General features: G+C 48.4%; 1 protein-coding gene across 1 annotated transcript; it reads left to right on the plus strand.

The window, feature by feature from the left end:
- Nucleotides 1-5,821: 5,821 nt before the first annotated feature.
- On the plus strand, nt 5,822-7,502 carry LOC123398505. Its single transcript, XM_045092966.1, has one exon. It carries the CDS (start codon nt 5,850-5,852, stop codon nt 7,227-7,229), a length of 1,380 nt encoding a protein of 459 aa, XP_044948901.1. The 5' UTR covers nt 5,822-5,849; the 3' UTR covers nt 7,230-7,502.
- Nucleotides 7,503-11,206: the final 3,704 nt, after the last annotated feature.

Here is an 11,206-nt window from a genome sequence, read left to right on the forward strand (position 1 = left end):
GAAAAACCAACGCAAGCTCAAGAGGTAGCAAGAAGGATTTCTGGCGTCGTTGCCGGGGAGGAGGATCAAGTCTAGAATAGTCTTCCGTCAACGTGCCAATTTCTGGCGCCGTTGCCGGGGAGCATCAAGTCAAGAATAGTCTTCCTCCAACGTGTCAATCTCTGGCACCGGGGATTATTCTAAGTGAATCTTATCCAAGTAACCGTCGCAAACTCATCTCTTGCATTTACTTTTTTGCCTCTCGGTTTCCTCTCCCTCACTTCTGAAAAACAAAAATTTACAAAAATATTTTCCTTTTTCGTTTGCCCTTTTCTTTCGCTTGCTTTCTGCCTGCTTGTGTGAGATAGTCTACTCGTCCTCATGGCTAGACCTACAGCTTCGAACGATACTCCCGAGAGCGAAGTTCTCAATTTCAAACAAAAAGAGGAAGAGAACTTAAAGGATGCTTGGTATAGGATTTACAATGCTCAGAGTAGATCTACTCGTAAGCAATCTACTACCGTCCTGCTTCGCAGCTTTTATGTGGGTATTTCCCCTTGGAATAGGTATGTTCTTGACACCATCATAGGCAGGAATTTTTTGGGTAGCCATACCGTTGATTCTTACGGTGCTTTAATAAATTTGGTAGGCTCACCTCTAATCATGGTTAATGGAACTACCTTAACTCTAGAACATGTGATGCGTAGGTTGGATATCATTGAAAATAAAGTTGCTACGATTGAACTCATTGAAAATTTGGATAAAAAGATCCACAATCAAATCAATCAATACGAATCCAAGGTGGGAATGACTTTGAAAAATTTAAAGGAGAGGGAACCCACAGTTAACGAAAAACTAGGTCATGGTTCCGCTAGGATTGGCAAACTAGAGGATGTTATAACCAACTTGGGTTCCGCTTTTGCCGTTGTGCAGAACACTCCAAATTTTGCCCACAATAAGGCCACCAAGTCTGTTTTTGTTCCTAAAAATAGTGGTGAACCATCTAGTAAGAGAGATGAAGACCTTAAGATGATGAGTCTTCACCCTACTTATGGTTTGAGTACCAAAGACGACGATACGTGATTCTTTCGCCTTATGCCTAGCTAAGGGCGTTAAACAATAGCGCTTGTTGGGAGGCAACCCAATGAATTTATCTTTGATTTTTGCTTTCTGTTTTGTTGCGTCCACACCATCATAATTCTGTCATGATTGTGTTTTTTGTGTTTCTTTTTGTGTTTGAGCCAAGTAAAACCTTTATGACTAGTTTTGGTGATGGTTGTTTGATCATGCTGGAAAAAGACAGAAACTTTTCGCTCACGAAATTATTTTGCATTTTTATCCAGAAAGCGCTTTTGAGTTGATTATTTTTGCAGCTGGTTGATATGCCAATTGCCCAAATTATCGTAATTTTTCAGAATTGGTGTGATACCAGAAGTATACTAAGTATACAAATTGCTACAGACTGGTCTGTTTTTGACAGATTCTGTTTTTGTTGTGTTGATTGCTTATTTTGATGAAACTATGGATAGTATCAGGGGGGTACTAGCCATGGAAGAGTGAGAATACCGTAATCTAACACCGATATAAATAGAAATCAAGTTTGCTACAGTACCTAAAGAGGTGGTAGTTTGTTTTCTTGTGCTAATGATATCACGAGTTTCTGTTTAAGTTTTGTGTTGTGAAGTTTTCAAGTTTTGGGTGATGTTTTCATGGACAATGGGATAAATAGTGTGAAGAGCTCAAGCTTGGGGATGCCCAAGGCATCCGAAGCCAAATTCAAGGACACCAAAAAGCCTAAGCCCCGAGAAGGCATCCCCTCTTTCGTCTTCAATCCATCGGTAACATTACTTGGAGCTATATTTTTATTCACCACATGATATGTGTTTTGCTTGGAGCGTCGTGTATTATAGGAGTCTTTTCTTTTTGTTGTGTCACAATCATCCTTGTCGCACACCCTTTTGAGAGATACATGCACTCATCGTGAGTTTGCTAGAATACTCATTGAGCTTCGCTTATATCTTTGGCCTGCACTAGGAGTCAAACGGATGATTTGTATGACTTTTAAGTCGTCTTTCGAGCCGTACGATGGAACAAGCCAATCGTTGGTTCTTGTTCTGCTTGGCTGGGTACATATCACGTGGATGTATTGGTGCGGACTCAACTGTCTTCTTCATACTTCGATTAATCTTGATCTTACTGTTCAATGTGGTCAGACGAGTCAACGGGACCACTTCTCACTGTCTTGTTTCGTTCTTCCCCATCGTAGTACCGACTTTTCACACATTGGCGTTGTCGCAACACCGGCAGGCAGCACATCGGCATTGCTTGTAGCACGCCGATCGTCATAGCATGTCTACCGTTGCACCACCAACTCATAGCATGTCGTCGTCATTGCAGCATCGCTGGTATCCTCTCAGCTGAGACACCATCGTAGCATCCGTCGCAACATGGTCATGTTGTGGAAGCACACCGCCGCTGCGGCCCGTCGAGCATCGCAACGTAGTCATGTCATATAAGCATGCCGTTACCACGGTCCATTGAGCGTCGTAGCACCGTCCTGTCGTGGATGAATGCCATCATTGCGGCCATCGAGCGTCACATCACCGTCATGTGGTGGAAGCAATCGGACCGTCATCGCAGCTCCAGCATCAGCTCTCGACAACTCCACCCGTCGAAGCTGCTCCATCAACCTCGCACCATCGCCATCTGTCATTGACGTCGCAACATCGCCACCCGTCGTACCAATTTTGACGGCCTCATAACATGTGGCTTGTAGCAGTGCTGTCCGTCGTACCAACCCCGACGACCTTGTAGCAGCAGCTCACAACATCACTAAACGGCCTTCCAGCAGCGAGCACCTGGACGATGTTGTCCGGTCCTTGCAACATTACTTCTCAAGGCTTGCAGCACTGGTGGTCGGTCCTTATAGCAGCGCGTGTCTTAGCGGGATGCCCACCCATTGTAACATGGAGAGTCATCGGATTGCACATAGTGTGTCTAGTGCTCAATACATCTCGCAATTCCTCTTCCTGCACCCCCGGGCGCAACATCTATGGTCGTCACTCGCAATACCAGTGAGACTCCTTAAGCATGGCTCGCAACACCTGCTTGTAGCGTGCCTCGCCACACGCCGATAGTCCCTCGAGGATGGTGACTCCCCTCGTAACATTGCCTCGTAGCAGCGACGCCAATCATGTAGCATGGAGATGCCCCTCATAGCATTGGCTTCGGCGTGCGTCATATTATGTCGGCACTCCAACGACACTGGCTTTCAACATGTTTCATAACATGACGTTGGTTGTCCACAGCGTGCCCTTGCAACACCAGCTAGTAGTACATTGTCGTCCTTGCAACACTGGATACTAGCACGATGGTAGCCTCACAACACTAGCGGAGTGGTGCAACCGACCATCACAACACTTTGCATAAGTCTTGGAAATATGCCCTAGAAACAGTAATAAATTGGTTATTATTATATTTCCTTATTTATGATAATCCTTTCTTATCCATTCTATAATTGTTTTGATTGGAAACTCAAATACTTGTGTGGATACATAGACAACACACTGTCCCTAGTGAGCCTCTAGTTGACTAGCTCGTTGATCAAAGATGATCAAGGTTTCCTAGCCATAGACAAGTGTTGTCACTTGTTAACGGGATCACATCATTAGGAGAATGATGTGATGGACAAGACCCAAACTATAAATGTAGCATATGATCGTGTCAGTTTATTGCTACTGTTTACTGCATGTCAATGTATCTGTTTCTATGACCATGAGATCATGCAACTCCCGGACACCGGAGAAATACCTTGTGTGTATCAAACGTCGCAATGTAACTGGGTGACTATAAAGGTGATCTATAGGAATCTCCAAAGGTGTCTATTGGGTTGGCATGGATCAAGACTAGGATTTGTCACTCCATGTGACAAAGGGGTATCTCGGGGCCCACTCGGTAATACAACATTACAACAAGCCTTGCAAGCAATGTGACTAAGGAGTTATTCACGGGATCTTGTATTACGGAACTCTGTCGAGGAGATCTCCTCCCTTAATGATAAGGTTGACATAAAGGTTCCTCCCGCGTCCGAGTCTAATAGATTCCGCGAGGTAAAGTTCAATCCTGCATAGAAAGTTTGGATAACCATCCAAGTAGTCAAACCATGTGTAGGGCAATTCTTAACAAGAGATTTCATACGTTCCCAAGCTTGAGCAATGTGTTAACAATATCACCATTTACTTCTTAACTCGATAATCTTAGCATGCGGGTAGTACTTCCCAATAAAAGCATTTTTACACTTATCCCAAGAATCTATGCTATTCCTAGGCAAGGATTGAAGCCACACTTTAGCTCCTCCTCTCAAGGAGAAAGGAAAAAAGCTTAAGTTTAACAATATCACCATTTACTTATTTATATTTTTGCATATCACAAAGCTCAACAAAATTGTTCAAGTGCAAAGCAGCATCATCTCCAATACCGTAGAATTGATCTTTATAACAAGGTTCAGTAAAGCATCATCTCCAATACCGTAGAATTGATCTTTATAACAAGGTTCAGTAAAGCAGGTTTAATCTCATAGGACGTAGCCCTAATGACGGAAGCAGCAATAGGAGTGCAGATAAAGTCATTGTTGTTGTGACTAGAGAAATCACACAACTTGGTGTTCTCAGTGGAACCCATAGCAGCAGCAACAAGTAAGAACAAAGCAACTTGGTGTTCTCAGTGGAACCCATACTAGTCTAAAAGAACATTTAATGTGCTATGCATTTTTTTCCTTTTCATATAGGTTTAGGAAATAGGGTTTTGTCATGCTTTATACATAAACCTCCGAACTAATACAGGAAGTTGCATTTTCAGTTTTAATTGTTCTGCAATCTTGGTTGCTAGTGAAGGAGGGAACTATCCCCATGTAGATGTTGCTCTTACTAGGCGTGAAGCGATGCACGATAGACACATCAAAACAAGGAGACGCATAACTTAGAAAAATAAGGAGACGCATCTGATGCCTTGTGCTTGGACTGAAATGCTGAAGCTCCATGCCCTCTTCATGGTGTCTCATTTCATCAGTCTTGCTTCTTCTTTCTTGTGTTTATAAACTGAAAAATGTTGTAGCCCTGCGTTTTCCTCACGACATGTCGGTTTTTCTCTTCTTTTTCGAAACAGATTGATACTGTCTTGTGCTTGAACTGAACAATTTTCTTCTCTGTTTCTATCTAGGATCTAGGCAGCTAGCTCTCACAAGCACAAGACATTAATTCCCATGTATATCTGATCATGGGCAGCTCGGCCCGACCCGGTCTGAAAAAGCCCGACCCGACCAGGCCTGACCTTGTCCATGAACCGGGTTCGGACCTGAATTTTAAGCCCGAATAGTATTTTGGACCCGGCCTGTGCTTGTTGTTTTTGCATTTTAAGGAAGGGGTCCGGCCCGAGGCCCGAAGCCCAACGAGGTTGAACAGTTTCGAACCGGGCTTGGGCCTGAAATCTAGACCCGACGGTCTGGCCGGGTCGGGTTCGGGCCTAGGTTTTATATGCCTGGCTTGGTCTGGCCCGGCCCAGCCTGAGCGATGGCCAGATATAATCCCATGTAAGAAGAAGGCTCTAACCCAAGATCTAAACCGATGAGGCGAAAGTTACTAGAATTTCAGAAAACGAGAAGCAGTTTTGAGCACTTCAGTTCCGTGGGAGGCAAGTTGCCTTTTCCTCAAAAAGCAATTAGAAAGAAAAAAAATACTGGGTCACTTTACAAGACCCATTCGTCATTTAACTCATCAACAACACGTTTGCGCTTGTCACCGAAACAATTTATAAGACCCATTCATTCGTGTCGAGACGAGAGGATCTATTCCCCTCGAGCGAGTTCGGTGTCGATGGCGACCAAGGGAGCGCGTCGCGGCCGCCGCCGGCGAAGCAACGGCAAGCCCAGCAGGAGAGCGCCGAGGCGCGAGCCGATCCCGCCAGGGCCAACGGGCGTGCACCACATCCCCGACCACCTCCTCGAGCTCGTCCTCCTGCGCGTCGGCTCCTCCCTCGCCCTACTCCGCGCCGCCTTCGCCTGCAAGCGCTGGCGCCGCATCGTCGCGGCCGCCGACTTCCTCGCCCAGTTCCGCTCCATCCACGCGGCCCACGTCCCAGGCCACTACCACGTCGTCGACCCCAGCTTCAAGGAGCCGCCGCCCGACGGGAACAGCAACCATGTCTACGTGCCGGACCCGTCGACGGCCGATGCCATCGACAGACGCCATCTCGCCCTCGATTTCCTCCCGGAGGGCGACCGCTCGTTGCCATGGGAGCTCGGTGCCAGCCGCGGGGGCCAACTGCTGCTCTACCGGAGGAATATCGTCTGGCACAGGTTGGCCTACAGGGCGTGGTACTCGGAGCTCTACTTCTCTGACATGGTCGTCTGCGACCCGCTCACGCGGACGTACCAGACGATCCGCTGCTCGGAGGAGGTTGACGCCCGCCGGTTCCTCGGCGTGTTCCTGCTCGACGGCATCGCCGTGGACACGTCTGGCGGCGGCTTCATCGCCATGTCGAACTTTCGGGTGCTTGCCGTGGGCTACGAAAGCCATGATTTCGAGGACGGCCGCGGCACTCCCCGTGCCTCCGTGTTCTCCTCCGGCAGCGAAGGCGGTTGGCAGAGCGCGGCCGAGAACCAGGTCTCCATTCCAGAGTATGCGTCAATGAGCTTCGTAGGGCGCGCGCGTTCTTCACTCTACTGGCGGATGGAGCGCGAGGGCACCGTGCTTGCTCTTGACGAGACCACCCTCGAGTTCTCGCTCGTCGAGTTCCCGTGTTCGGTCGTGGGCATGCCGGAGGAATCCTCAGCCTTCCGGGTCATCGGCGGCCACGACGGCGCGGTGCGCGTTGTCTGCGTGATGGCCAACAATGACCTCACGGTCTTTGCGCAGCTCCGGGGCAGCGACGAGTGGGTGGCCGAGAAGCTCGTAAGGCTGCCGGAGGCGACCTGCGGGCTGCTGGGGCGCGAGGAGACCTACTTCCAGCGACCAGCCAAGATCGTATCCGCGAGTACGAGGTACATCCTCGTGACACCGCAGGAGGAGACATGGATTGTCTCTGTCGATCTCGAGACGCTGAAGGCGGAGCGGGCGCATGAGAGGATCAGGTGCGCCGGTGCGGCATACCCGTTCGAGCTGCCATGGCCACCGGCCTTGCAGGCTTGCCGTGCTGCCGATCGCCGGCGCAGCAAGAGGATATATGTGCCGCCGATATTCGCCTACGATTTGTAACGCGCTGGATAGCGCACGCGGTAAAAAACAATTACAGCGCGGAAATGCTTTTTTTTACGCGTGATAGGGTGTCCGTTTCAACAAACGCTGTAAAATGGGGCGCGGCGTGTTACTTTAGCAGGAATGCAGCGCGCAGCAGCCTGTATGCGATGCGTGCGAGCAGACGCCTGTGTGGCGGTGCACGCGAGCAACGAATCATACTATGCAATATCTCAAACGTATACTTTTTTTTGCATTCGAGCAACATAACATAGTTGAATTGCATGACATAGTTTAAAATTATTTAATGAAAATTATGACAAATATAAAGATTATACATAAACAAATGACATATGAACAATCGTGTCTCATCTTTTTTCTTCTTCTCTTCTTTGTTCGAGTCTTCGCCCGAGGACGAAGACGATTCGTCGTTTTCGTTGTAAGCCATGCGTCCATTCATGAGACCATCTTCAATGACATCATGCGAAGCTATGTCCGGCACCGTCCATTGACCTCTTCTTTCGGGTCGTCTTCGACGTCGCGGCCGCCGCATTAGGTCGCTTGACGGGATGTTGAGGCTTGACTGCGGGCGGCGGCGCGACGACACCCAACGTCGTCGGTCATGAAGCTATGAACAAGCTGCGCGTGAGGCCGCAACTTGAAGGAGCGGTGCTCAACCCCGCACTAGGATTAGCGCCATCGGAGACGACGGAGAAGGGGGGAGGGTCACGGATGTAAGCAGGGGTGAGGGGGATGTCATCGGGGCGCTCCACCGGGCGATTTCTCCGACGGCGGGGCGGGGCGGGAGAGAGTGTTGTGTTGCGCGCACGGGAACAGGCGCCTGAAATAACCAGCATGGGATGATGATTCGCTCCACGCGCGCAACCGATTTTTCAGCGCTTGCGATTTTAACGTCTTTGCTGGACCGATTAATGTGGATGCACGCGTATAAAACACACTATTTTTTCAACGCATCGTTTAAATGTCGCGCCTATTGAAAATGCTCTAAGGTGCTGAGGCAAGTCATGGCACGCTATGGCGCGGTTTGTTCGTCACACAACAAGGTACATGTGCAGACAGCGTGCGTCGCGTGGATGTTCTTGATTGATAGGTGCAACTTCACATCAGCAACTGCCATTACAACTTAGGCCTAGTTCGGTTAATCCCTTTCCTGCTAGATTGGAAAGTATTTGCACGCGTTTTGGCTTGTATGGGATTTAATTCCCTTAATCTTCTTCAAATCCATCTCAACCAAACAAGCCCTTAGGAGCATAATTTGTTTGATTAACTCGTAATGAAAGAACTACATATCGGCAATGCACCATCAACAAGGAGGCAGCGATTATTAACTGAATCATGTTGTCCTTCTAGGTTGCTACCATCATATCTTGTTGGGATGATCAGAAGAGGAACTGAGTAGGTCGCGCTAGTACTCCTCTGTCAACAAATATAATCAAATATAACAACATTTAAATCATTACTTAAGAGCATCTCCAACAGCCATGCTATATAGGCGCCGCGCTCAAAAAGTAGTCATTTTAGCGCGCGCTAACGTTCCGGGCGCTTCAGCGGACGCGCAAAAACAGCGCGCGGCATATGTCAGCGCGCGGGAGAAAACGCCATCACACGCCTCTTATTTGGTGCTCCCGCTCCCGCGCGCTGACCTCTCGAGAGCTCGCGCGAAACTCCACGTACCCATCCAGACGCGCCGTCGTCACCGCCCTCGCCACCCCCGTTTTCCTGGCGACCGTTCCGGCGCTTCCCCGGTCTTTCCCCGCGCGGCCGCGGCTTCCTCCCTCTCTCTCGTCAGCGCCGCCCGTCACGTGCGGCAATCTTCCGACGAGGAGCGTCCGGCCGCCCACTGCCGCTTGACGCCCGCAAGATGTTCGACAAAAGGCCCGCAAGGTATGTATTGCTTCCAACTTCATATTTTATATGAATTTTGGTGCATGTTGTTTATAGCCTAGTTTTAAACATTTTAGATGAGTTCGGCATATGATTCTTCCGAAGAAGAATTTGATATGGAAGGGGAGGAGGATCTTGCAATGATCCTAACTATGCACATCAATAATAAACCGAAGCACGGTGGTTCGGTTATGGGTCGGCAGAAAATTTGAAGGGATAGGATTGATGCCCATAACAGATTGTGTCCAGATTGCAAGAAATATGAGGCGTCGGCTGCTCGCGCGCGCTGCTGGAGCTGCGCGCCCGCGCTGCATTTCAGCGCGGCTGCTGGAGCCAGCGCTGCACGCTGCGTCAAACCTGACGATGGACGCGCTGTACATCAGCTTTTTGGACGCCGGACGAAGCGTGGCCGTTGAAGATGCTCTAAATAATCTAAACACTTTTATATTTGATAACATGAGAGTATTATTACTTAACTTTCCTAAATAACCTCCCTCCGATTTCATGGACCCTCCTCTAATTAACCCCAATTAAAAAGAAGACCTAAGCAATTAGGTTAGTTTACGTAGCTACCCTATGCGGGTGTAGCATTGCTTTTGTTAGAGTGGCGCGGGAACGTGACAATGCAGCGAAGGTGGCGAAAGGTAAGTGTCACAACTATGCTAGATTCATACACATAATAGGAGATTTGGGAGAGGAAACAAGGATTTGGGATTCAGGTAGATGAACTGAGCGTGGAGAGTACAGTTTTGTCATTTTTCTCTGCTCTTCACCTCGCCTTAAGGACAACTAGATACTACCCGCATGTTGCTGCGAGAATATGTAGGAATAAAATTATCACCAACATGTGACCTCTTCCCAGACATGCTGCTGCCGCGGGTGGCCTCGCCCTGGCTCCGGTGTGTCGTCCCCGTCTATCCCGGTTGGATCTGAGGCCTTCCCCAGCCGGTTGTGGTGCTCCCCGGCCAGCCCGTCGTGGTGGCCGGCGCCCCCTCCTCGCTCCGCCCCCTTCCCTCCTCTCTGGTCGGCTTCGGGTCAGCCCCTCTTCGGAGGCGGCCTGGAGGCACCTGGTTGTGCCCGACGGCCGCTACTTCCTGTAGTGCGCTGGCCAGGAGCTTGGCTGCGTGCGAGCCGTCTTGACCATCCACCCACCCGCCGCAGGGGCGGCTTTGACTCGGCGACCATTAGAACTGCGCCCCCTTCCAGTACCTATGGCCGGTCGGCGTGGCTTCGGATCCGGCACACCCCGGGAGCTGCGCCATTTCCGGCTCCTATGGATCGCTGGCTCCTTTGGCATCTCCGACCCGACACCCTACAGGTGCTCTTGTTGGCCGTCCATCCTGATGCATCTTTCGGTCTGCTGCGTCCTGTGAGCTGCGTCCTGTGAGCTGCGTCCCCTTCCAGCTCCTTTTACATCGGTTGATTTTTGCGTAGATTTCTTCTTTGAGATTCATGTTTCTTTCTTTTGTTTCTGGTATATGTGAGTTGCTTTGGGCTAATTTTTTTACTACCACATAATGGTCCAGTCAAATTCTTAACGGACGGAAGCCCATTACCTGTGAGACTCAATCCTCTCCTCTCTTCCTTTGTTTTTCTCTTTTTCTTTATTGGTCATTTTATTTATTTTTTGGTATTTTTGTGATGTTGGGTGAATGTAAATGTATACACACGAACATTACAAAATATATGCAAAGTGCCATGATTATATGATTTATTCTTTGCATACTGTAAAAGAAAGTGCAATTTCACTGTGATTGTTTTTTGTTCTTTTCCATTTACTTTCTTCTTAAAAGCCCTGTTTGAGATGTCTTTTTCTCACAAATACACTTGTAAAATTAATACACACCTCTATTCATCGGTTTAGTTTTCAGCTGATTTTATACTATGACTGGTATAATACCTTTGTAAAATATTACACTTGTAAAAATAAAATGGCATTTCAAACAGGGACTAAAAGGTAATACCAATGCCACTAATTTTTTATTCCTTATAACACCTTATTATTTTGATTTTTTTCTTCTTCTTTAAGGGTGACACCGATGTCACTAATTCATTTCTATTTAGAATTGTTTTCCTTGGAAATGCTACTATTT

The sequence above is a fragment of the Hordeum vulgare genome, chromosome 5H (assembly GCF_904849725.1).
Source record: "Hordeum vulgare subsp. vulgare chromosome 5H, MorexV3_pseudomolecules_assembly, whole genome shotgun sequence".
In the NCBI taxonomy this organism is placed as follows: domain Eukaryota; kingdom Viridiplantae; phylum Streptophyta; class Magnoliopsida; order Poales; family Poaceae; genus Hordeum; species Hordeum vulgare.

Bases quoted from the DNA above. Each gene is read 5' to 3' on its own strand.
- LOC123398505 (XM_045092966.1), top strand. From the start codon at position 5,850: ATGGCGACCAAGGGAGCGCGTCGCGGCCGCCGCCGGCGAAGCAACGGC.